This window comes from Stegostoma tigrinum, chromosome 11, assembly GCF_030684315.1.
Source record: "Stegostoma tigrinum isolate sSteTig4 chromosome 11, sSteTig4.hap1, whole genome shotgun sequence".
Taxonomy (NCBI): Eukaryota; Metazoa; Chordata; class Chondrichthyes; order Orectolobiformes; family Stegostomatidae; genus Stegostoma; species Stegostoma tigrinum.
The window spans coordinates 8,167,720-8,192,799 of NC_081364.1; the positions used below are offsets into that span (position 1 = coordinate 8,167,720).

Here is a 25,080-nt window from a genome sequence, read left to right on the forward strand (position 1 = left end):
AATTTCTTCAGAGGTTGACAACTCTGTGAAACTCATTGCCACAGAAGGCTGTGGAGGTCAAGTCATTGAGTATATTCAAGACAGTTAGATGGGTTCTTGGTTTCATGAGGGATCAAAGGTTACAGGGAGAAGGTAAGAGAGTGGGGTTGAGAAATTTTTCGGCCATGATCAAATATGGAGCAGAGTTGATAGGCCGAATGGCCTAATTCTGCTCCTGAACCTTATGTTCTTATGGGAACATTAACTCTGTTTCTCCACAGAAGATGCCAAATCTGCTTGGTTTCGCTGGCACATTCTGCCACTGTCAAGCAGGGATTAGCTCTGGTCTCTGGATTACTATCTCAGTGTCAGCTCCACCCCATAAATAATTATATTTGCAATTTATTCTTGCGACGATGGAATGTACTCACCGGAAAACCATCCCTGCCTTTCTCACCAGCTTCGCCTCTTTCACCTCGGTCTCCCTTTGCTCCTACGTCACCCTACAATCAATGGAATGCTTTGGTTAGACAGTTAGTAGCAGATATCAACAGGCAAGCAAATAAAGAGGGAAGAATACACTTGAGTATTAATAGCAGCATTCCGGTATCAAAACTGCATTTCCCAAGAGCAGCAAATACAATTGCAAAATCCTAAAAGCGATCATCTGTACAATGCCCTCTACACCTGATGCCAGTTACTATCTGAAGTTGTATAACATCAACCCAATGACTGATTCCTAAATAAAACGATGACCATGCTGAAACTGGCTTTCATAACTCTATTTAACGATACAGCATTATTTTGAAGCCTTTTAGTCCCCCTTTCTCTTGAATTTGAATTTTGGTGTTGAATATTCCCAAAAAACATTGTCCCCAAACACCTGACCCAACCCAAGTTGTCTCCAGCTTTAAGTGTCATCAGTTTATAGTCTTTGGCTTGAATAAAAGACATTGGTGTGAGCGCACATTCAATTTTATTCTCTAAGTTAATGAGGCCAGCTGTTGTACTGTATTGCCATTATTTGTACAATGGATTGTCCACAATTGTGCAATCTATTTTTTAAATTTGTTTTATTATTTTGTTCTTATCTTTTAAAGATTGGGCGATGTAATTATGTAGGTGAGTATGGGGCAAGCTGTGGCCTAATGGTGAGCTCAGTAGTGATGTGTTAGGACTCTGCGAGGAGGTTGGAGATTGCATAGCACAGAGCTTGTTGCTCTGTTGTGTTACCATGGTGTACAGATTATTGATAAACAGATATGATAGGGGTGTTTAAGGAACTTGTAGATAAGCACATGGATATGCAAGGAATGGAGGGGTATGGACCAAGGACAGGCAGAAGGGATTAGTTTAATTTTATGTCAGGTTCAGCACAGCATCGTGGACTGATGAGACCGTTCCTGCACTGTACTGTTTGACATTCTATGCTCTTTGAAATTGCTCTGAGTTCCAAAGAAACATCATATGGGACTCAAAAACAGAAGTTGCTGATAAAGCTCAGCAAGGTCTGGGAGCATTTGTGGAGAAAAAAATCAGGGTGAACGTTTTGGGTCCGATGACGCTTCCTCAGAAGCTTTCACTGGATCCAGGATGTTAACACTGTTTTTTTTTCCTTCACAGATGCTGCTAGACCTGCTGGGCTTTAGCAGCAACTTCTGTGTTTGTTCCCGATTTACAGCATCCTCAGTTCTTTCGGTTTTTATCGTCAGAGGCTCAAATCGGTAACTGTTTCTCTCTCGACACATGTTAGCAGACTTTCTGAGTTCCTCTAGCACTTTCTGTTGTTATTTCAGATGTTCAGGAATGGCAATGATTTGATTTTAATTGTTTAAAAATATCCCAGCACCTGGCCTGTGCTTGTATGAAGGATGTGTATTAGTTTCAGTATCATCACAATTCAGTATATGGCTCCACGACTGTGTTTCAGAATGCCAGTTATCTATCTATCTCTCTGTAAGTGTAGGAGGCTACAAGAAACTTACTATACTCAGACCTTATCTCCTTTTGGTCCAACTGATCCGGATTGTCCTCTATCTCCCTGTGAAACAGAAAACCAGATTCAATACAATACAGGAAAAGGTACCTAAATTCCAAACTCATTGAGAGGGCAATATTTCAGTGAGTGAATGGTCTAAGTGTAGAACAGGCTTCCTGAGAGATAGTGGGAGTACATCCTTTCAACAGGATAAGTTTCATTCAGAACAATCTCTCCCTAAATGTCGGCAAAACTGAAAAAATGACATTGACTTTAGGAAGAAAGGAGGAGAACATGCCCTCATCTATATCAATGGAGCAGACACTGAGAGAGTGGAGAGTGTCAAGTTCCTAGTATTGGCGATAACTGACAACCTGTCCTGGACCTATCTCATAGATGGGATGGTCAAGAAGGTACAACAAAGCCTCTTCTTCCTCAGGAAATTTGGCATGTCTGTAAGGTCCCTCACCTACTTCTACAGATGCACCGTAGAAAGCAAACTGTCCGGGTGCATAACAGCCTGGTACGGCAACGGCTCTGCCCAGGACCGTAAGAAACTACAGAAGGTGGTGTGCACAGCCGAGACCATCACGGAAGCCGACCGCCCATCGATGGACTCCATTTACATGGCTCGCTGCCGCAGAAATGCTGCCAACATCATCAAAGACCCATCACACCCTGGTAATGATCTCCTACAACCTCTTCCATCAGGCAGAAGGTACAGAAGCTTGAACGTACACACCAACAGGAAGAACAGCTTCCTCCTGGCCGCTATTAGACTGCTGAATGGGCTTTCTTCAAACAATGCTGATCTTGCCCGGTACACCTCCTGTGCAGCTGTAACCTTGTATGTCTCATTCTGTCTAACTGCCCTGTGATCTGTACGCCCTTGTTTGTTATGATCTGAGGGTACTGCCTGCAAACCAAAAACTGTCACTGTACTGAGGTATATGCGACTACAACAAATCATATCAAACCTAAATATCATTTCATCGAAGAGCTGGGGAATATATTTCCCTCAGCATGGCCACTTTTTAAAGGTAAAGTTATAATAGTTCCCTCTCTCATTACAGAGAGATGGCTGGTGGTGGATTATTCTGAGGGGCAATGTGTCTCAAGTAGAGAAGGCAGGACCTTCATGGTAACGTCACTCAGTGGCGGGGAATTGAAGCCACACAGTTCACATCACAAACCAGTCATCCAAGCTAACATCTATTCCTAAATCGTAATGATACAAAGTGATCACAGAATCCCTACAGTGTGGAAGCAAGCCATTTGGCCTATCCAGTCAACAGCGACCTTCTGAAGAGCATCCCATCCAGACCCACCCCGTACCCTTATCCCTGCATTTCCCATGTTAACATGCCTATCATGCCCATCCTTGGACACTTAAGGACAATTTAGCATGGCCAATCCACCTAAAGTGCACATTTTTAGACAATGAGAAGAAACTGGAGCACCCGGAGGAAACCCACGCAATCACAGGGAGAATGTGCAAACTCAACACAGACAGTCACCCGAGGGTGGAATCGAACCAGGATCCCTGGCAATTGGAGGCAGCAGTGCTAACCACTGAGCCACCGTGCTACCCTAAAACTTTGCATGTGATTGAATGGAGCCGGAAAGAGGATTATGATCACTAAACATCATCATATGTCTTACATATAACGTCCAGGGTGTTGAACTGCAGTCAAACGCCATGATTTGAAAACAGGGGAGGCAATGGCCTAGTGGTATTATCACTGGACTGTTCATCCAGAGACCCAGGTAACATCCCGGGGACCTGGGTTCGAATCCCGCCACAGCAGATGGTGGAATTTGAATTCAATAAATATCTGGAATTAAGAATCTAATGATAACTGTGAATCGATTGCTAGGGGGAAAAGCCCACCTGGTTCACTAATGCCCTTTATGGAGGGGAAACTGTCATCCTTAGTTGGTCTGGCCTCCATGTGACTCCAGACCCGCAGCAAATGTGGTTGGCTCTTAACTGCAATTTAGGATGGGCAATAAATGCTGCGTAGCCAGCGATGCCCTCATCCCATGAGTGAATAAAGGGGAGAAAAAAATAAAACACAAGTCCAAATTACACCAGCGCTACTGCTGACAGTGGTCACTACTTTAGACAACAGCATCAGAGAGTGGATGGGTACTGTAGACCAGTGAGATGGAGCAGGGAAGATGGGGGACAGGTGGTGGGGTCTTACTGGGAGCACCATTGTTGCATCGGCAGTTCTGGCAGCTGGAGGGCCATGCCTCAGTGCAGAAGGCCAATGGGGCCCTTCTGGTTGACCTACCAGTATCGGCAAGGGGTAGCTGGCAGGGAGTGGCTCTTAACTAACTGGTAGATGGCAAGCAACCAACTTCCCTACCACTAGTTACCTGACATTGTGACTAGAAAACACTGGGTGTCCCTCGGGATAGCTTCCCCTGTTAATGTGCCAGCTTTTAAACCCTGATTTCTAACATAGACCTCAGGAGTACCAGCCCAATGACAATCCCACTAGCTCGCCTCATAAATTCACACACTTTCAAAGCAATTGGACACTTTACCTTAATTTTCTACTGTCTGGGGAAATCAAACTTTCGTTTTGCTTCAATGTAGTTTCCGTCACCTGGGCCTCCAGAGCCATTGTAGAGGTAGACCTTTGAATAAATTGATCTTTGATTGGCTGAAATCTGGTTGCCGAGGATCTTGTTTTCAGCCAATCCAGTGTCAGAACCCTAAGGCAACAGTCCATTTGGAAGTAAGGCCGTCTTTACTTCTGCACATTTGCTACATGTAAACTGTCTTCAGACATCAGAAACCTGAAGGTACATGGCCAAGATAATCCATGTGATACACTTCCCAAAAGAATTCCCAAGTATAGAGAGATAAGGTGTAGAGCTGGATGGACACAGCAGGCCAAGCAGCATCAGAGGAGCAGGAAAGCTGATGTTTTGGGTCTGGACCCTTCTTCAGAAAGAAAGAAGGGTCTAGACCCGTAACGTCAGCTTTCCTGCTCCTCTGATGCTGCTTTGCCTGCTGTGTTCATCCAGCTCTACACCTGATTATCTCGGATTCTCCAGGATCTGCAGTTCCGACTATCTCTCCCCCCAACTGTGGATCTTGTTTTTCAGAGACTGACCTTTATTCCCTGTGGCCCTTGAAGTCCTCTTTCCCCGGGCACACCAATACCTTTTCCTGGCAGTTCGGCCTGGGATCAAAGGTGAGAGGAATATTATAAGCTGACTGCTATACAAATGAACTGGTTTTGTTGTTGAAAGCAATGTTCTCCTTCTAATAGAAAAGAAAGAATACTAATAGAATATAACAATGATAATGGGTTATTGATATTCAACGCATCATCTGATTTTTAATTCAGAGAATCATTCTGGACTAAATAAAAGGACAAATATGGGCCAAAAATGGCTGCTGTGATCATCTGATCACAGAGACAAGTCAATGGAATCCAGCATGGAACGAGCGGTCCTGTATCCACGGAGATTACCATGTTGTCAGAAGACTGAGCCAAACCAAAATGTCAAGAAAACCTGCACCTTCTTGTTTAATTCTTACTGATGTGATGAGTTCCAGACAATAGCGTCAAGAGGCAACTTGGAAGGACAAAGCGTAAACTCTGGAACACACAAACGGATAAGATCAAAAGCTGCATCTGAACAACAAAGTAGGGAGACAGAAAAATGAAGAAACATGAGTTGATAATAAGAAGCTGGAAGCTTCTCCCTCCCTGTCTCCCTCAAAGTCAGTATCCAGTGGAAAAGCAACTTAGGGCAACACCAATTCATCCAGAACTCAAAGGTATCTGCAAATTTTACTGTTACTGAAGACATTAGACAACAACTAAACAGTTGGGTACTTCAGTAATTCTCACAATTCATGCAGTGTAAGATCTTTAAAATGCAAATACATTTACCTTCCCGTCTGTACTGGACATCCCTCCCTGTCTTCTTCTTAAGCTTATTACGTGTGTGTGTGTGTATATGTATGTGTGTGTGTGTGTGTGTGTGTGTGTGTGTGTGTGTGTGTGTGTGTGTGTGTGTGTGTGTGTGTGTGTGTGTGTGTATGTGTCTGTGAGTGTGTGTGTGTCTGTTTATCTGTGTGTGTATCTGTGTGTGTGTGTATCTGTGTATCTGTGTGTATTTGTGTGTGTGTGTGTGTGTGTATGTGTGTGTGTGTGTGTGTGTGTATCTGTGTGTATTTGTGTGTGTGTGTGTGTGTGTGTGTCTGTATCCGTGTGTGAGTGTATCTGTTATATGTATGTGCATATGTGTCTGTGTGAGTGCGTGTGTGTGTGTGTGTGTGTGTGTGTATGTGTCTGTGAGTGTGTGTGTGTCTGTTTATCTGTGTGTGTATCTGTGTGTGTGTATGTGTGTATCTGTGTGTATTTGTGTGTGTGTGTGTGTGTGTGTCTGTATCCGTGTGTGAGTGTATCTGTTATATGTATGTGCATATGTGTCTGTGTGAGTGCGTGTGTGAGTGCGTGTGTGTGTGTGTGTGTGTGTGTGTGAGTGTGTGCATTTGTGCATGTGTGTATGTGTGTCTGAGTGTGTGTCTGTGTGTGTGCACGCATATGTGGGTATGCATGTGCAGGCTCCAAGGGCCATATGGCCTACTCCTACTTTCTATGTTTCTTTGTTTAAGCATAAATAACTAAAAGTATGGGCGGAGTTTGAACATACTGGAAGATTGAGATTTCATTGTCATGTACCCAACTACGGAAGTACAGGAGTACAGCAAAAAGAGTATAATGTCACCCCACACAGCACAATCAAAGGTACAAAGTTACTTAGATACAAGGACAAACTTACGTACAAAATAGTAAGAAAAACAAAATTAAAATGCGAAGCATTGCCTTCATAGAATAAGCAGAGAAATAAAGAGACATTAAATTCCTTCTTAATATAAACAAGAAAAATAAAGGAATGAAGTTAAAAGTTCAGCAATCTTTGATGAGCCTCTTAGAGTCATAGAGAAATACAGCACAGCAACAGACCCTTTCGGTCCAACTTGTCCATGCCGATTGGATGCCCTAAATAAATCTAGTCCCATTTGCCAACACTTGGGCCATATCCCTCTAAACCCTTCCTATTCATGCACCCATCCAGATGCCTTTTAAATGTTGTAACTGTACCAGCCATCACCACTTATCTCAGTCTCTGGGAATCCTCAATGGCCTGTTCTCGAAGCTGCCACTGCAGATACCAGGGGACGTCCCTCGCCGCTCGCTCTTCCCACGTTGAGCCGTGATACCATCACTGCTACTGAAGCTGTCACCTGGCCTATCTCCGCGGCCCCCCCGGTGTCTCTGGAACATGTCTGGGCAGGATCTACTCGCACGCTGAGATATCATCATGCACTGTCAGGGCTGACAAAGGGTTCAGTCCAAAACTTTGGCTTCCCTGCTCCTCAGATGCTATCTGACCTCATGCAGGCCGTTTGCTGCCATTCCACACCAGAATTAACTCTCTGGACCCCTTTGATGCCCACTGTCTGCAACTCATCACACCAGTAAAAATTTAAACAAGATGGTGCAAATTTTCTTGAAGTTTCTTCGGTTGTCTTGGCTCAGTGTTTGGACAACACAGTAATCTCAGACAGGATTCCTCATCCCACGTGGACATGGATAATCAATAAGGTAGAATTATCTTAACCTGATGTAACTATACATCAGTCCTATGAATATTGCTCTGGGCGCGATGCATTGGAGTATTCAATGTTAACGTTTAACAAATAGTGTCACTTCAAAGGCCAAGTGTGAACAACAGTCTTTGCCTTTTTCTCCACCAGTCTGTAACGAACTAAAACTCCAAGTGGCAGCAAATCACACAATAAAAGTTGTGCAAAGAATTAACATGGAAAAATGTTATCCATTTGAGATAAACACACACCAAGAGCACAAAAACAGCAGCAATGTTCTCTCTCATGTTGTAAAATTCTATTATCAATAGCTGGTTGAATCCAAAGGCCCTTCTTTCAGGCCCACACTTGTTTTTATGGCCACTGGAGACTGGTGGGTTGCATCTGTCATTCCCTATCTCACAAAGCTACGACAAGGATTAGTTTTGAAATAATGGACCAACAGATTTACATAGATAATAGGTGCAGGAGTAAGCTATTCAGCCCTTCAAGCCTGCACCACCATTTAATACGATCATGCAAGCTCAGGATCCCACTCTTCCTTTCCCTCCATACCCCTGAGCTGAGGCTCGAGTTGACCAATAACCCTGGTAACAGCATGGTATACAACACATAACGCAACTTCATGAGCAAGTTCTGATAATTACCACAGGACCCGGAAGACCTCTTGGACCTTGTGGACCATCCCGCCCCTGTAGTGGGAACATAAGATGTCATTAATGAGCTGGAAATGTGGAGTAAATACAACTAGGAGAAATGCCATAAGGAACACAAGACAAAGCTACTACGAAGAGACAGTGGCGAGGAAGGAGATGCAATGGTATTTTCCCATACATTTGGACCAGAGGCTTTGGGTTCAGGTCCTGCTCCAGGACTCGGTCACCCATGGAAGGTGTGTTCATATTGCAGCCAAACAGGCTGACTTTCAGCCTGCCCATCCAACCAATCCAGCTGAAGACAGGCAGCAGAGATGGGAGAGTTCTGCTGGATGGCCCAGCCACATAAGGCAATGGTAAACCTTTGCAGCAAGTGTGAACCATTCATAGAAATCTACAGCACAGAAATAAGGATCTTTGTGCGTGCCAGATATGAACAATCACCTCACTATTCTAGTCCCATCTTCCAGCACTTGGCCCTTAGTGTCGGCATCACAAGTGCACACCTAAATGTTTGAGTAAACCTACAAAGCACAATGCAAAGCATAATCATGGATCAATCCATGGTCACTAAAGCACCCTCAAGACTCATACCTGGAGAGAAGAAGCTTGCTGTTACAGAGAATCGTTGAACAGAATAAGGTAGATGCGTTTTCAAGGGAAGTTAGACCAGCACTTGAGGGTGAAGGGAACAGCTAGCACAGGATGTAGTTGAGTTGATAGAGGCTCATGTGAAGCAAAACATTCAGCTTGTGCCATGAGGTGATGAACAGTAAGACATAGGGAAGCACTGAGGATCAGATGGACCTTGGTGTACATGTCCTCCCGCCCCTTATGGAGAGGTGGAGGAAGTGGTTCAGAAGGCATACAAGACACTTGCCCTTATTACTTGGAGCATAGGGTTAAGAGTGGGGAGGTAATGCTGGAACTGTATAAATCATTGGTTCGGCCACATCGTGTACAGTTCGGGAATCCATGTTATAGCAGGGATGTGACAGCCCTGCTGAGGGTGTGGAGGAGATTAACCAGGATGTTGCCTGGGCTGAAGAGTTTCAGTTATTATGAGAGATTGGAGACACTGAGTTGTTCTCCTTAGAGCAGAAGAGACTGAGGTGGGGCGGGGGGGTGCATGATTGAGATATACAAAATTATGAGGAGCACAGACAGGGTAGACAGAGACATTTTCTCTCTGATGGAGGGATCAATGGCCGGGGACATAGACTGAAGGGAAGGGGCAAGAGGTTTAGATGGGATGCAAAGAAACATTTGTTTTCACCCAGAGGGTGGTAGGAATCTGGAACTCACTGCCTGTAACAGCGCTAGAGGCAGAAACTCTCAAAACAGTGAAGGAATATGTAGATGTGCAATGTAATACCAAGACGTACAAGTGTATTATGGATCAAGTGCTGAAACATGTCATTAGAATAGCTCAGTGATTGCTTTGACCATGTGGACACCATGGGCTGAAGGGCCTTTTCTCTGTGCTGTAGATCTCTATTACTCTAAGGGCTGACTGGCCTGTTTCTGTAATATATATTCTACGTAATAACAAATCTGAGTATCAACATTCACCAGTTCAGCCCATTTCACGTAATAACATCTAGGCCAGATGTGACACAGTTCCATATCCCAGGGAACTCCTTCCCAAAACCCCTCCATCTTGCTAGTATTTCTCTCCAGCTTTAATTGTGACTATGTTGGCTGTTCCCTCAAGCTGTATTGTCGACATCTAACAGCGATAGTCTCAGGTTAAGATGTCAGCCATTTTGGAATGTTGTGGAGGTGCTGTGGGGTTGGACACGGTCAGAAGTCACATGACACTAGGTCCATTTGAAATCACAAGCTTTCAGAGAGCTGCTCTTTTGCCAAGCTCCAAAAGCTTGTGATTTCAAATAAATCAAGTAAAAACTATAACCTGGTCTCATGTGACTTCTGCTTTCAGAATGAGATGAGGAGGCGTTTCTACGCACATAGGGTTGGGAATTCTCTGTTGTTGGCTAGATTCAAAACCAGCATTGATGAAAGGCAAAGTTGCTGTAGTCTTACGAGGCCATAAAGTGGTGGTTTAATCTGAGGTCACCACACCTTAAGTGAAAATTGGAGACTGAACAAAGATGCCACTGGCATGATCGTCCTAAATAATTTTCCTATTCATCCTGCTCTCCCACAAGACCGTTAGGCAATAAAATAAAGAAGCAAAATTAGGCCATTTGGCCCATTGAATCTGCCCCGCCATTCGATCATGGCTGATATGTTTCTCAATCCCATTCTCCTGCCTTCTCTCTGTAACCCTTGATGTCCCCCCAATCAAGGCCTATCTAGGTCTTATCTTAAATATACTTAACAACTTGGCTTCTACTGCCCTTTGGCAATGAGTTCCACAGATTAAACATCCTTTGGCTGAAGAAATTCCTCCTCATCTCAAGGCTAAAGGGTCATCCCTTCACTCTGAGCCTGTGCCCTTGGGTACTAGACTCTCCTATCAGTGGAAACATCGTCTCCATGTCCACTCAATTCAGGCCTCTCAGTATTATGTAAGTTTCAAACACCCCCCCCCCCCCCCCCATCCTTCTAAACTCCATCGAGTACAGACCCAGAGTCCTCAACTGCTCCTCATCCAACAAACCCTTCATCCCTGGAATCATCCTTGTAAACCTACTGTGGACTCTGTCTAAGGCCAGCATATCCTTCCTAAGATACAGGGCTCAAAACTGTTCGCAATGTAGTCTGATCAGAGCCTTGTAAAGTCTTAGCAGTACATTTCTGCTTTTGTATTCGAGCCTTCTTACCTTCCTAATTGCCAACTGAACCTGCATGCCAATTTTAAGAGAATCTGGAACTGGGACTCCCAAAACTATTTGTGGTTCAGATTTAAAAAGCCTTTCCCCATTTTGATAAATCGTCTATGTGTATCTGTTCTTCCTACCAAAGTGCAAAACCTCATACTTTCCCACAATGTATTCCATCTGCCCTTCATGGCCCACTCTCCTAGCCTGTCCAAATTGTTCTTCTTCTCTCAATGCTTTCTCAACACTACCTGTCTCTCCCCCATCTTTGTGTCATTGGCAAACTTAGCAACATTACCGTCAGTTCCTTCACCCATATTGTTAATGTATAACATGAACAGTTATGGTTCTAACATGGACCCCTGTGGAACCCCACTAGTCACCACCTGCCATCCTGAATAAACCTTTTTTCTCCACTCTCTGTTTTCTGCCAGTCAGCCAATCCTTTATCCATGCCAGTACCTTGCCCCTAACACCATGGGCTATTATCTTATTTCACAGCCTACTGCGTGGCACCTTGCCAAAGGCCTCTGGAAATTCAAATAGATCATGTCCACAGGCTCTCCTTTATAAATCTTGCTCGTTATCTCCTCAAAGAATTCTAATAGATTTGTCAGGCATGGCCTCTCCTTGATGAAGTCATGATAACTCATCCCTATGTTACCATGCACTTCCCAATACTCTGTCTCACCCTTAATAATGGACTCTAAATTCCTACAATGACCGAGGTCAGGCCAACTGGCCTATAACTTCCTGTCTTCTGCCTCCCTCCATTCTTAAACAGGGATGGTACAATAGCCATGTTCCACTTCTCTGGGACCCTCCCTGGCTCTAGTGATTCCTGAAAAGTCACCAATAGGCTTCCACAATTTCCTTAGCTATCTCCTTCAGAACTCTGGCAATGTAGTCCATCTCGTCCAGGTGATTTATCAACCTTCAGACCTTTCCGTTCCCCCAGCACCTTCTCCTCAGTGATGGTCAACACACTCACCTCTGTCACTTGACTGTCTTAAAGTTCTGCTATACTGCTGGTGTCTTTCACTGTGAAAACTGATGCGAAGTACCTATTCAGTTCCTCTGCCATTTCTTTGCTTCCCATTACTATTTCTCCAGCCTCATTTTCCAGCAGTCTAATGTCCCCACACTTGCCTCTCTTCTACCTTTTAGATATCTAAAAAGAAACTTCTGGCAATCTTCTCTTGTGAATTCCTTATGGTTATTATATAGCAGATATAGAAAATTTTTATTGTAACTAATTTTTTTGGAACTTTTATAATTCAAAAAAAAGGCACTACAGAAAAATGTAAAAGAGAAAGGAGTTTTTTTTGGTGATAATGGGAACTGCAGATGCTGGAGAATCCAAGATAATAAAATGTGAGGCTGGATGAACACAGCAGGCCCAGCAGCATCTCAGGAGTACAAAAGCTGACGTTTCGGGCCTAGACCCTGGGGTCTAGACTCTGATGCGGAGTTTTTTTTTTGTTTTCCACACTGAATTTGTGGGACAGACTGCCACATGTTTGGCAAGTGTCAATCAGGGCAGGGAGTTTTTATCTGTTTTGAATTTTTTATAGTTAAAAAAAAATGAAACTTAAAAAAAACGCTAAAGTGAGATTGTTTTACACATGGAGTTTGTGGGAGAGGTGTGTTTGTTTGATGGCTCTGGACAGAGAGTTTCATTTCTGTTTCTCCAGAAATTTGTAACTGACTCATAGAGGACTTGAGGAGGAGTTATTTTTTCACATGATGAAAATTTTAGCCAACTGTTTGATTTTTTTCAAGACATTAAATCTTTATTTTTTTAGGGGTTCATAAGGGTAGTTTTTTGTATATACGGTGTTTTTATGAGCTTCTTTTTAGGCTTAATGTCACTTCGGGGGCAGTCAACAGACACAGAGTGAGACGGTTAGTAGATTGACAGAGATGGTTACAGGATCAGTCAGATTGATGTATGATAGTCAGGGAAGGTAAGAAGGTAGTTCATAAGTGTCCTGTGACATTACAGAAGAGAAGGTGCTGGAGGTCTTAGAAGACACGAAGGTGGATAAATCTCCAGGTCCTGATCAAATGCATTCCAGGATGTTGTGGGAAGTTAAGGAAGATATTGCGAGACCACTAGCAGAAATATTTGCATCATCTATAACCACATGTGAGGTGCTGGGGGACTGGAGGGAGGGGGGTGCGCTAATGTTGTACCTTTATTTAAGAAAGGCCATAAGGAGAAGCCTGGAAACTATAGAGCTGTGAGTCTGACTTTAGTGGTGGTTAAGTTATTGGAGATGATTCTGAAAGATAGGATTTACATGCATTTGGAGAAACAAGGACTGCTTATGGATAGTCAGCACAGGTTTGCGCGAGGGAAATCACCTCTCACAAACTTCATTGAGTTTTTTGAAGAAGTAATAAAAAAGATTGATGACGGCAGAGCAGTAGATGTTGTTTCATGGACTTTAGCAAAGATTTGACAAGGTTCCATGTGGTAGACTAATTAGTAAAGTTAGATCACATGGGATTCAGGGAGAGCTTGCCAACTGGATACAAATTGGCTTAATGGTAAGAGACAGAGGGTGGTGGTGGAGGATGGTTTTTTAGACTCGAGCCCTGTGACCAGCGGTGTTCCACAGGGATTGGTATTGGGTCCACTTTTGTTTGTCATTTCCGTAACAATTTTGTTGAGAATATAGGAGGGGGGAAAAAAACATAAGTTGCCGGAAAACCTCGGTAGGTCTGGCAGCATCTGTGGAGAAAAATCAAAGTTAACGTTTCGGGTCCGGTGACCCTTCCTTAGAATATAGGAGGCATGCTTAGTAAATTTGCAGACAACACCGCAATTGATGGTATAGTGGACAACAGAGAAGGTGATCTAAGATTACTATGAGATTTTAATCAGTTGGGTCAATGGCCTAAGGAGTGGGAGGGGGGTTTCAATTTGGATAAATGTGAGGTATTGCACTTTGGTAAAACCATCAAGGGCAGGCCTTAGAGATAATGGGAACTGCAGATGCTGGAGAATCCAAGATAACAAAGTGTGAAGCTGGATGAACACAGCAGGCCAAGCAGCATCTCAGGAGCACAAAAGCTCATCCCTGGAAGGGGGCAGGCCTGATGCAGTTAATGGTAGAGCCCTGGGTGGTGTTGTAGAACGGAGAGCCCTAGGGGTTCAGGTACATAATTCCTTGAAATTTGAATCACAGGTAGACAGAATGATTAAGGAAGTGTTTAGCACACTTGCCTTCATTGCTCAGACCTTTTGAGTATCGCAGTTGGGACGTCATGTTCAGGTTGTACAGGATGTTGGTGAGGCCTCTTCTGGAGCACTGTGTTCAGTTCTGGTCATCCTGCTACTAGGAAGGATATTATTAAATTGTAGATGGTTCAGAAAAGATTTACCAGGATGTTGCCAGCAATGGATGGTTTGAGTTATAAAAAAAGTTGGAACTGTTTTCTTTGGAACATACGTGGTTCAGTGGTTTATCTTATAGGGGTTTATAAAATCCTGAGGGGCGTAGATGAGGTGAATAGCAAGGGTTTTTTCCCTAGAGTGGAGGAGTTCAAAACTACAGAGTGTATTTTTAAGTTGAGAGGAGAAGGTTTTAAAAAGGGGAATCTTTTTAAACCTAGTGGTTTGAGTGTGGAATGAACTGCCAGAGGAGGTGGTGGATGGAGGTACAGTGACAACATTTAAAAGACATTTGGATAAGAACGAGAATAGGAAATGTTTAGAGGAAAATGGGCCAAATGCAGGCAAGTGGGATTAGTTTAGTTTGGGAACATGGTGAGCATGGTCTAGTCAGACCAAAGGGTATGCTTCCATGCTGTATGACTCTATGACTCTAAACTTCTTTTATATTACTAGCAAGCTTACTCTCATTTTTCATCTTCTCCACCCTTTTTTGATTTTTTTTAAGGTATCCTCTGCTGGTTCTTAAAGGTTTCCCAATAAGACTCATCATATGGTTTGTTTTATCCTTTGGCTTTTATGCTGACCCTGATGTCCCTCATCAGCCATGGTCGCCCTTTCCTCACTTTAGGATGCTTCTTCCTTGTGATGAATTTCTGCTGTTCCTCCTGAATTACCCCTGAAACTTCTACCATTGCTGCTCCCCATCTTCCCTGCTGGACTCCTCTTCCAATCGCCTCTGGCCAGCTCCTCACTCACATCTTTGCAGTTTCCTTGACTCAGTCACAATACTGTTGCATCTGACTCCAATTTCTCCCCCTCAAACTGCCGGATGAATTCCATCAAATTGTGGTCACTGCCCTGAAGGGGTTCCTTCACCTTAAACTCCCTTATCAATTCTGCCTCATTACACATCACCAAATCCAGAATTGCCTGTTCCCTGTTTAGTTCCACCACGAGCTACTCCAAAAATCAATCTTACAGAAAATCTATGAATTCCTTTTCTTGAGGTATGCTACTGACCTGATTTTTCCAGTCCACCTGCATATTGTAGTTCCCCCATGATTACTGTGATAGTTACATGCCTTTTCATATCTCCTGACTTACTGTCTTCCCCACATCCTGACTACTGCTTAGAGGCCTGTACACAACTCCCAGCAGGGTCCACCTTAAAAAAATAACCCAAAATGTCACTGTCTCACCATGTCTATGGTCACCTTGCTTTTCCAACTCCCAGAGATGGCTCATCTTTCCTCTGGAAAGGATCTCAGGATGTTTTGATCACAAACAGTACAGTCACCAGTGAGTAACCTCAAGGTGCATTGCAGTCTGAAACACACTGATAGATCTTTAATACTCACGGGGTCACCATGGTCACCTTTCGCGCCTTTCTCCCCCTGAAAAAGAGCAAACGTAAGCAAGGACAGATGGAAAACAGAAACAACTTTCAGGCAGACTCAACATATTTTACCAAATTGCTAGCCTTTCCCTCCAAGAACTTTCCATCTCCACTTGGCATCTTTATTAAAAACTAGCCATAAAACACCAGCACACTACCACAAACTTTGAAATGGTCATTATATAAATAAGCACAATGACTCTGCAGTAAAAGAAATCTCACCAAAGCAACGAGTTAGAGGTTTTTGAGAACAACTTTACAGGTAGACATGCATATTCGTAGGGATGACTTAGATTTGGTGAAACTAGTATTGAGAAGCACACATAGAATGATCACACTGAAAATTAATGAACAGTCAAACTCCAAGGCCATCTTGAGGATGGAGATCTTGAAGGTGAAGCAAGAATTTCAGGTTTTCAAAGGCACATCAGGGAACCTCCACAGATGCAAAAGGGCAGACAACTGATAACAAAGAGCATTCATTTAAACTGAAGGGTTACTGAGCTGGAACGAGAGGCTGGTTGAGACAGTGCACTGGGTTCAGAATGCTCTTAGAGATAGGTAGCAAACTTGATATTCTGTTGGGAGAGACAGAAGGGGCAGAATGCCCTTCATCCACTGAAAAATTCCTGCCTCCTTTGCAATTTCCTCCAATTCATTCATTGATCAGTTCCCCTGGGTTGCACTTTAGCTAAACTCACAAAGAGCTCAAATGATGGTATACTGACAAGGGAATCCAATAGAGTCAATAAGAGTCAACTTCATCGAAGAAGTCAGAAGCCAGGGTTGGGGGGAGGACACAATTTTGAAGTAATTGATAGCAGAATTAGAAATGGTTTGAGGAAATATCGCTTTCACCCAGGGGTTGGTGGGAACCTAAGTGGGACACGTGGCCCAAAAGGACGAGATGAAGAGAAAAAAAATTTAAAAAGGGAGGGAAGGGAAGAGAGAGAAACAGGTCGAGAGAAAGGGGGGGAAAGAGTTGAGTCTGGGAAAAAGGGAGAGAAAGAGAAAGGGAAAGATGGAGACACATTGGCTTTATACCAACCCTCTCTCCAGGATGTGCAGGTTCTCCTTTATCTCCAGCCCGGCCTGGCAGTCCCGGGATACCTGGTTTTCCTGGTTCACCTGGTTTACCTGGAGGCCCTTCAGGACCTCGTTCTGACACTGCAAGGCCTGGTGGTCCCTGGGGCCCCGGGGGGCCTTGGCTTCCTTTGTCCCCTTTAAACCCTCTTTCGCCGGGCATTCCAATGTTACCCTGTAAAACAGAACAACAGAAAGTGGCCAAAGGAAGTCTACAGTCAGCTCATAACAGAACAACTCACTGTTATTACTTCTATCCAACAGACCCTACAGAGGCCCACTTGTCTGGTTTACAAGAAAAACATTAGCTTTAACGTAATTTCACATTAACTTTAAATGGGAAAGAAATGAGTGGGGTATGAAGAGGTTAGGCTTTCCCTCCTGCTAGGCCGATTTACTGATATGGCTGACAGAGAACGTCCCAGAACAACTGCACCGAAAGCTGGTTAGCCCTGGGGTAGGAGGGGGGCAAAGAGAAACAGGGGCTGTGGGGAGATGGGGAGCTGATAAGGGCAAGAGGGAAGAGCCAGTAAGTCAAACGCTGAAACATGGGGATAATGGCATTGGTCTGAACTGGAGTTCCATTTTCTTGTGGACGAGTTTGGACCAGTTCTGTCATTTCCACGTTTTACTTCTTATTGTTTCCTTTTGAACGGGGAAGAGCAGCACAGTGGGAGTCACGAAGGGCTGAAGGGGAATGGGATTAGTGGGGAATGGGGCAAGGGGATTAAATTCAATGGGGGAATGGGAGAAGGCGACTGGGGTCAATGGGGAATGGGGTTGAATTCAATGGGGAATGGAAGAAGTGGATTGGAGTCAGTGGGGAATGGGATTGAATCAAAAGGGGAATGCGGGAAGGGGATGAGGGTCAGTGTGGCATGGGGGAAGGGGATTGTGGTCAGTGAGGAATGGGGGAAGGAGATTGGGTTCAGGGGTAATACAGAGGGGTGTAATTACATTGCTGAATAGATTGATTAGAAACAAGGCCTGCTCCTTGTGGCATCTCACATTACCTTTGCCCCCTGTTGGCCTTGTTCACCTGGGTCACCTTTCTGTCCTTTCTTCCCCACCTCTTTGGGATGTAGGATATCATCACGATGTTTCACTATATCCTGCAGGATTGAAATCTGAAGAGTTCCAACAAAAAAACACAGACATTATCGTTTACATCCATGACTTTTCTTCATGATCTGCAGATATGAATGTCATCTGATTTTATAAAAACCCAGACATGGGCTCTGGCTAGGCCAGCATTTATTGCCAATCCCTAATTGCCTAGATGGCAGTTGAGCATCAACCACATTGCTGTGGGTCTGGAGTCACATAGAGGCCAGACCAGGTAAGGATGGCAGTTTCCTTCCCCAAGTGCATCGGTAAACCAGATGGATTTTTTTCCCAACAACTGACGATGGATTCATAGTCATCATTAGGACTTTAATTCCGGATTTTAACAAAAATATTGAATTCAAATTCCACCACCTGCCAATGGCAGATTGAAACTTGGGCCCCTGTGATATTGCCTCAGTCTCTGGGTTAATTGTCTTGTGATATTACATTAGGCTTTCACCTCTCATTCCCAAGGGCAAGGCAAGAAGGCGTGAAAAATGATGTTACTTCTGAAAAAGACATTTGTCAGCAACACTCGACCTCAGTACCACCAAATGACTTGATTCTTTTCCAGAATGCTTTCCCACAGAGGGCTGTCGAGGCTGGGTCATTAAGTGTGTTCAAGGCTGAGAGAGACAGATTTTTAATCAGTAAGGGAATCTGAGGTTTTGGGGAAAAGGGAGGAAAGTGGATTTGAGGATGATCAAACCAGCCACGATCTCATTGAATGGTGCAGCAGACTCGATGGGCTGAATGGCCCACTTCTGCTCCTGCGTTTTATGCTTTCGACTGTCTGTTGATTCTCTTTATGCACCACAGACTCTTTTTAAACGATATCATAACTTACATATTAAAATTGCAATGTGCATCACAACACTATATGTCCAGCTGGATAGACAGCCTATAATACCAGGTCCCACCTATGAGGAAACTATGAATAAAATCTACAGATATTGAAAGCAGTAGCAGTGAAGGTAACATTGTGCTTACGCCAAGGGCTATCGCTCTGACACAAAAAAACTCAAACATTCACACAGTTTACTTCATCATCAATCAGAACTGTAAACAATGATGTTGTGCGATTTAATTAATCTGCCATATTCTGATGGAGACACAGCACTGATTCCCGAGGGAAGCTGCTGGTTTGGACATCAAGCTATATCTATAATAACAGACTAAACCAAATCGAAGAACTGCAGATGCTGAGACTTCTGAAGCAAAAACAGAAAGTGCTGGAGACACTCCGCGGGTCTTCAGTTCTGGCTGGACCCGAAATGTCAACTCTGTTTTTCTCTCTCTATCGCTGCTGCCAGACGTGCCGAGTTTCTTGAGCATTTTCTGTTCTTCAATTTAAAAACATGCTGGATTGCAAAGAAAGGGAATTTGAAGGTTAGCAAAGTTCATTTATTTCCAAGGGGAAATCAGTAAAAATACTTCAATACCCTTTTGTTAAGGTAACAGATCAGCAGTTGATATGGGGAGAGATATCAAACAACATGACGTGGATTCTTAATGAAGCTGGTTCAATGCGTCAAATGTTCCTTCACATTCTACAGCCTTTCTCATGTTATTTTTACACATCCTGATAGTCTTACTTATTCTTATTAGCTCATCCAACGGGGTGATATGGTGGCTCAGGGGTTAGCAATGCTGCTGCACAGTGCCACAGACCTGGGTCTGATTCCACCCGCGACTGTCTGGGTGGAGTTTGCACATTGTGTGCATGTGTTCCGCCCAGAAAGGTGTGCAGGTTAGGGTGGATTGGCCGTGCTAAATTGCCCCATAGTATCCAGGGATGTGCAGGCTAGGTGGGTTAGCCATGGGAAATGTGGGGTGATGGGGATGGGTTGGGAGTGGGTCTAGGCGTGATGGTCTTTGGCGGGTCGGTGTGGACTCGATGGGCCAAATGGCCTGCTTCTGCATTGTAGGGTATCTATGAATGGTGGGGCAGGCTGAATGGCCTAATTCTGCTCCTATGCCTTGCGCTGTTGACTGTCTTGTTGATTCTCATCACTTGCCACAGGCTTTTCTTCCACGATATTGTAACAAACACAGAGATTAGAGGCAGAAGAAGGCTGCTTGGCCCCCTCCAGGCTGTTCTGCCATTCAATAAGATCACGCTTACAGTGACTGTCATTTCACATTAACTCCTGTCCACCCCTAATAGCCTGTGAATCCATCCTGAGTGAAGTATGTTTTCCTCTGCCTCAAAAATATTCAATGACTCTGCCTATGCTGCTCACTGGGAAACAGAGTTCCACAGACTCACAACATGCTGAGAGAGGAACATTCTCACCTCCATCTAAAATCGTAGAATCATAGAACCCCTACAGAGTAGAAACAGACCCTATGGCCCAGAAAGTCCACACCGACTCACACAGCATCCCACCCAGACCCATCCCCCTATAACTCACCTAATCTACACATCCCTGAACACTGTGGGCAATTTAGCAAGGCCAATCCACCTAGCCTGCACATCTTTGGACTGTGGGTGAAACCAGAGCACCCGGCGGAAATGCACACAGCCACAGGGAGAATGTGCAAACTCCACACAGAGTCACCCGAGGATGGAATCAAACCTGGGTCCCACCGTGATACCCAAAATGGAAGACCTTTTTTTAAATTACATCATCTAATTCTAGATGGTCCCACAAGGGGAGATGCCGCTTGGCATCACACTTTTCAAGTTCCCTCAGTGTTTTCCATGTTTCAATAAGCTGGTTTCATCCCATAACCACCAGTCCTTCAGCAATTATTTCAATATGACTTAAACCAGGGTGGTTTTCAACAGATAACAAAGTGTAGAGCTGGATGAACACAGCAGGCCAAGCAGCATCTCAGGAGCACAAAAGCTGATGTTTCGGGCCTAGACCCTTCATCAGAGATAGTCAGAACTGCCGATGCTGGAGTCAGAGAATAACAGTGTGGGGCTGGATGAAAACAGTAGGCCAGGCACCATCAGAGGAGCAAGAAAGCTGTCGTTTCAGATCTGGGCCCTTCTTCAGGAATTTCTGAAGAAGGCCCTTGGATAGACTGAGATTATTTTCCTCAGAGTAGATGGGATTGAGAGGGTATGTGATTGAGATGTATAAAATTTTGAGGGACATGGACAGGAAGAAATGTCTCTCCTTGATGGAAGGATCAGTGATTGGGGGCATGGATTTTAGGTACAGGGGGAGGAGGTTTAGAGGGAAAGTGAGGAAATGTTTTTTTCCACCCAGGGGGTGTTGAGTATTTGGAACTCACTGCCTGTCAGGGTGGTGGAGGCAGGAAACCCCTGCAGCCTCAGGGGACCCAAGTTCGGTTCCAGCGCTGGGAGACTGTCCATGAGGTGACTGCACATTCTCCCGCGTCTGCGTGGGTTTCCTCCGGGTGCTCCGGTTTCCTCCCAGAGTCCAAGGATGTGCAGGTCAGGGTGGACCCTTCTTCAGAAATGGGGGACAGGTCAGGGAAAACAAGTGGAGGCTCGGATCCGCCAATGTGGTCAACAGTGTCCACTGCTCCCGACGTGGCCTCCTCTACGTCGATGAGACCGAGCAGAGGCTTGGAGACCGCTTTGTTGAATACCGACACTCGGTTCATGACAAACTTCAACACCTTCTAGTTCAACTTCCACCCACTCCCCCTCCCACTCCCTGGGCAGCATGTCCATCCCGGGCCACCTCCAGTGTCACAATGACCCCACCTGGAAATTGGAGGAGCAGCACCCCATATTCTGCCTCAGGAGCCTACAGCCCAATGGCCTAAATAAGGAATTTACTGGTTTCAAACTCTCCCCACCTCCGGCCTCATCCCATGATCAACCCTCCCTGTCACCACCCCCTCCTGAGTCAACCTGTCCACCTTCCCTCCCACTTATCCGCTCCTCCCACCTCACTGACCAATCCCCACCACTGCCTGCCTGCACTCAGCTATCACCATCCCACCTACCTTCCCCAGCCCCACCCCTCCTCTCTCTGTTTATTTCAGAGCTTCCTTCTCCCTCCCCTATTTCTGAAGAAAGGTGCTGACCTGAAATGTCAGCTTTTCTGCTCCTCTGACGCTGCCTGGCCTGTTGCGTACCTCCAGCTCCGCACAGTGTTATCTCTGGTTTTCAACAGCGAGCTTTAATATGTATCAAAACTCTGTGGAGCCTTACACAACAACTGACTTCAGATTACATTAAACAAGAAGGAATAGAAGCAAGATCCTGCAGCTGCTGGAAATCCGAAACAGCATCTGTGGAAACAGAGTCAACCCTCTGAGTCCCGTGTGACTCTTCCTCAGAACTGAAAGGTGTCAGAAAATGTATCTTAAATACTTCTGAGAGAAGCGGGAGAAGTCGGCAGGTGGGGGTGGCGGCTGGAGTCGGGGAGGGGGATTGGAGCGGGGGAGGTGCAGATGGTGTAGAGATTCAGTGCATAAGATAAAAGGTGTTGAATGAGAAAAGGAGGTGTAGAATGGGTGCAGAGTAAGGTGTGAAATGGACAGAAAATCAACTGGGAGCCAAGTGATAAAAAAAAGGGTGTACACTAGAGACACACTAAGGACAAAGAATGCAAAAACAAAACAAGTAATTGCTGGGAAAGCTCATTAGGTCTGGCAGCATCTGTGGAGAGAAATCAGAGGTAACATTTCGGGTTGACTGACCCATCCTCAGAACAGACAAATGATACACCTTGGCTCCTAAACTCAGTCAATCACTCTTTATTCAGAGCCAAGAGATCGATACCTGGGGAGTCAGAGGGTTGAGGGATCGGTGTTGTTCCATCTCTTTGGCTGCTTTAGGCTCCATGTTTGCAGTCATGCATCCAGTCCTCTCTGCCTCACCACGTTGACACTCCAATAACTGATTAGAGGCGACAGCTTTAGCCTCAGCAAGTTTACAGCTGTCTGTCTCAGGGACGGAAGAAGACCTGGAAATAGGAACACCGATTCCCTTGTGGCAACCCCACCCTTTATCTCAGTAACAAGTCAGCTCGTGACTTTGGGGATTGTCACTAGAAAATGTCAGTGTTTCCTGTTTTAGTCTAGCTTGCTTTAAGCTTGGTGTTCATACAATATTCCAATATGACCCAGAACACATGCCGTCTTGCACAAAGCATGCACTTCCTTCCTGCAGTATGTCAAGCAGATGTTTTGCTCCAAGCCACATCAAGGGAGATCTGTGTTTATGTCTTCTCCAAGAATAGCTCGGTTCACAGACAAAATACTCTCAGATGGGGCCAGATGATGGTGGTCCATCATTGCTGGGATTTAGGGTGAGGCAGTGATGTAGTGGCAATGGAATTGGGTTAGCTTTCCAAAATATCTAGGCGATTCAGATTCAACCACGGGGTCCTGAATAACAAGGGAGCCAAAGGGCATCAAGGATAGGTAGGGAAGTGAGTTGAGGTCAGAACTAAATCAGCCATGCTCTTGTCAATTAGCAGGGAAGGTTCAAGAGGTTGAATGGCCTACCTTTAGCAGTGTATGCAATGATAAAATGCCATTGTGCAAAAAACCTTAAAAGAATCATCAAAGTTAACTTAAATAACATGGAATTTAAAACCAGTCTCTGTAATAATGATTATGACAGCCATCAGCAATGGTTCACCAATGTCGTTTAGGGAGGGAAATCTAACCCGATCCAGCCTCCATGTGACTCCAGACCCACAGCAATATGGCTGACTCTGATTTAGCCCAAAGCACATTAGTTGTAAGGGTAATTAGGGATAGGCAACAAAGTCTTCCCAACATAGTCTTCCCAATGGTGCCCATGTCCCAAGAAATAATTTTTGTAAGTTTGTGGATGGCATTCTAATTTCAATGTGAGTTCCCAAGAGGTGTCCATCAATCAAAGAACCATTCATTCAGAAATACAACAAAACTTCACCATTAGCTTTGACTGTAAATGTATCAAAAGGTAATCTTCAGTTCAATACTCACTCCCAACAGTCCCCACCTACTCATTGTGACACACAAAAAAATTGACTCATCAACATTTAAAATATAAAATGCACAAAACATAATGCAATAACGTTTAATGGGCTCTGTTAGACCGCAAACAGGAGCAATTAGAAAGAAATAAAATGAATAAATACTAAAACAAGTCTGAGAATTAAATCCATGACAAAAAGCCTTGAGGAAATCATATATAGGGATAAGAGAGAATGAAGCAAATTGAAGAAACATTGCAACATTGAGGAATAAGAGTGAGCACCAATTGAAAAGTGAAGAGCAGTAGTAAAAAATGACTGAATTAACTAAGTTCTACAGTTAATTGGTCGCCATTTACCTTGAGCCCGAAGTTTGATAGAGCATCTTCGACATGCTGCAAAGAGAAACAAAATGAGTTCATGACCCTTCAACAGGCAGCTTGACGAAGCAGTGGGAACTGCTGAAAGATGAAAACATTGGGACTGGTGACACCTCCAGAGGAGACGTTGCAGCTGCACAAGACATTGGTTAGGTCACTTTTGGAACATTGTGCTCAATTCTGGTCCCCCTGCTGTAGGAAAGATATTGTTAAATTTGAAAGGGTTCAGTAAAGGTTTACAAGGGTTGGAGGGTTTGAGCTACAGGGAGAGGCTGAATGGGCTGGAGCTGTTTTCCCTGGAGCATCAGAGGCTGAGGGGTGACCTTGTAGAGACTAATAAATACATGAGGGGCTTGCATGGGGTCAATAGCCATGGCCTTTTTCCCAGGGTGGGGGAGTCCAAAACTAGAGGGCATGGATTGAAGGTGAGAGGGGAAAGATTCAAAACGGACCAAAGGGGCAACTTTTTCATGCAGTGGGTAGTAAGTGTCTGGAATGAGCTGCCAGAGGAAGGGGTGGAGGCTGGTATAATTGTAACATGTAAAAGGCATCTGGATGGGTTCATGAATAGGAAGGTTTAGAAGGACAGCAAAGTGTGTAGCTGGATGAACACAGCAGGCCAAGCAGCATCTCAGGAGCACAAAAGCTGACATTTCAGGCCTAGACCCTTCATCAGAGAGGGGGATGGGTAAATGCTGGCAAATGAGACAAGGTTAATTTAAGACATCTGGTCAGCATGAGCAAGTTGGACTGAAGGATTTATTTCCATGCTGT

The 25,080-nt window shown here is 44.5% G+C and overlaps 1 protein-coding gene across 1 annotated transcript in view; it reads right to left on the reverse strand.

Annotated features, from left to right (window-relative positions):
* Positions 1 to 25,080, reverse strand: part of col7a1 (collagen, type VII, alpha 1) — a 443,464-nt gene that overhangs the window by 126,613 nt on the left and 291,771 nt on the right. The window contains exons 76-83 of the mRNA XM_059649672.1: positions 24,286 to 24,321; positions 17,936 to 18,049; positions 16,888 to 17,097; positions 15,802 to 15,837; positions 8,246 to 8,290; positions 5,086 to 5,154; positions 1,976 to 2,020; positions 411 to 482 (exon numbers count right to left, since the gene is read on the reverse strand). Of these exons, the coding sequence (XP_059505655.1) occupies positions 411 to 482; positions 1,976 to 2,020; positions 5,086 to 5,154; positions 8,246 to 8,290; positions 15,802 to 15,837; positions 16,888 to 17,097; positions 17,936 to 18,049; positions 24,286 to 24,321 (627 nt within the window). The remainder of the gene's footprint in view (positions 1 to 410; positions 483 to 1,975; positions 2,021 to 5,085; positions 5,155 to 8,245; positions 8,291 to 15,801; positions 15,838 to 16,887; positions 17,098 to 17,935; positions 18,050 to 24,285; positions 24,322 to 25,080) is intronic.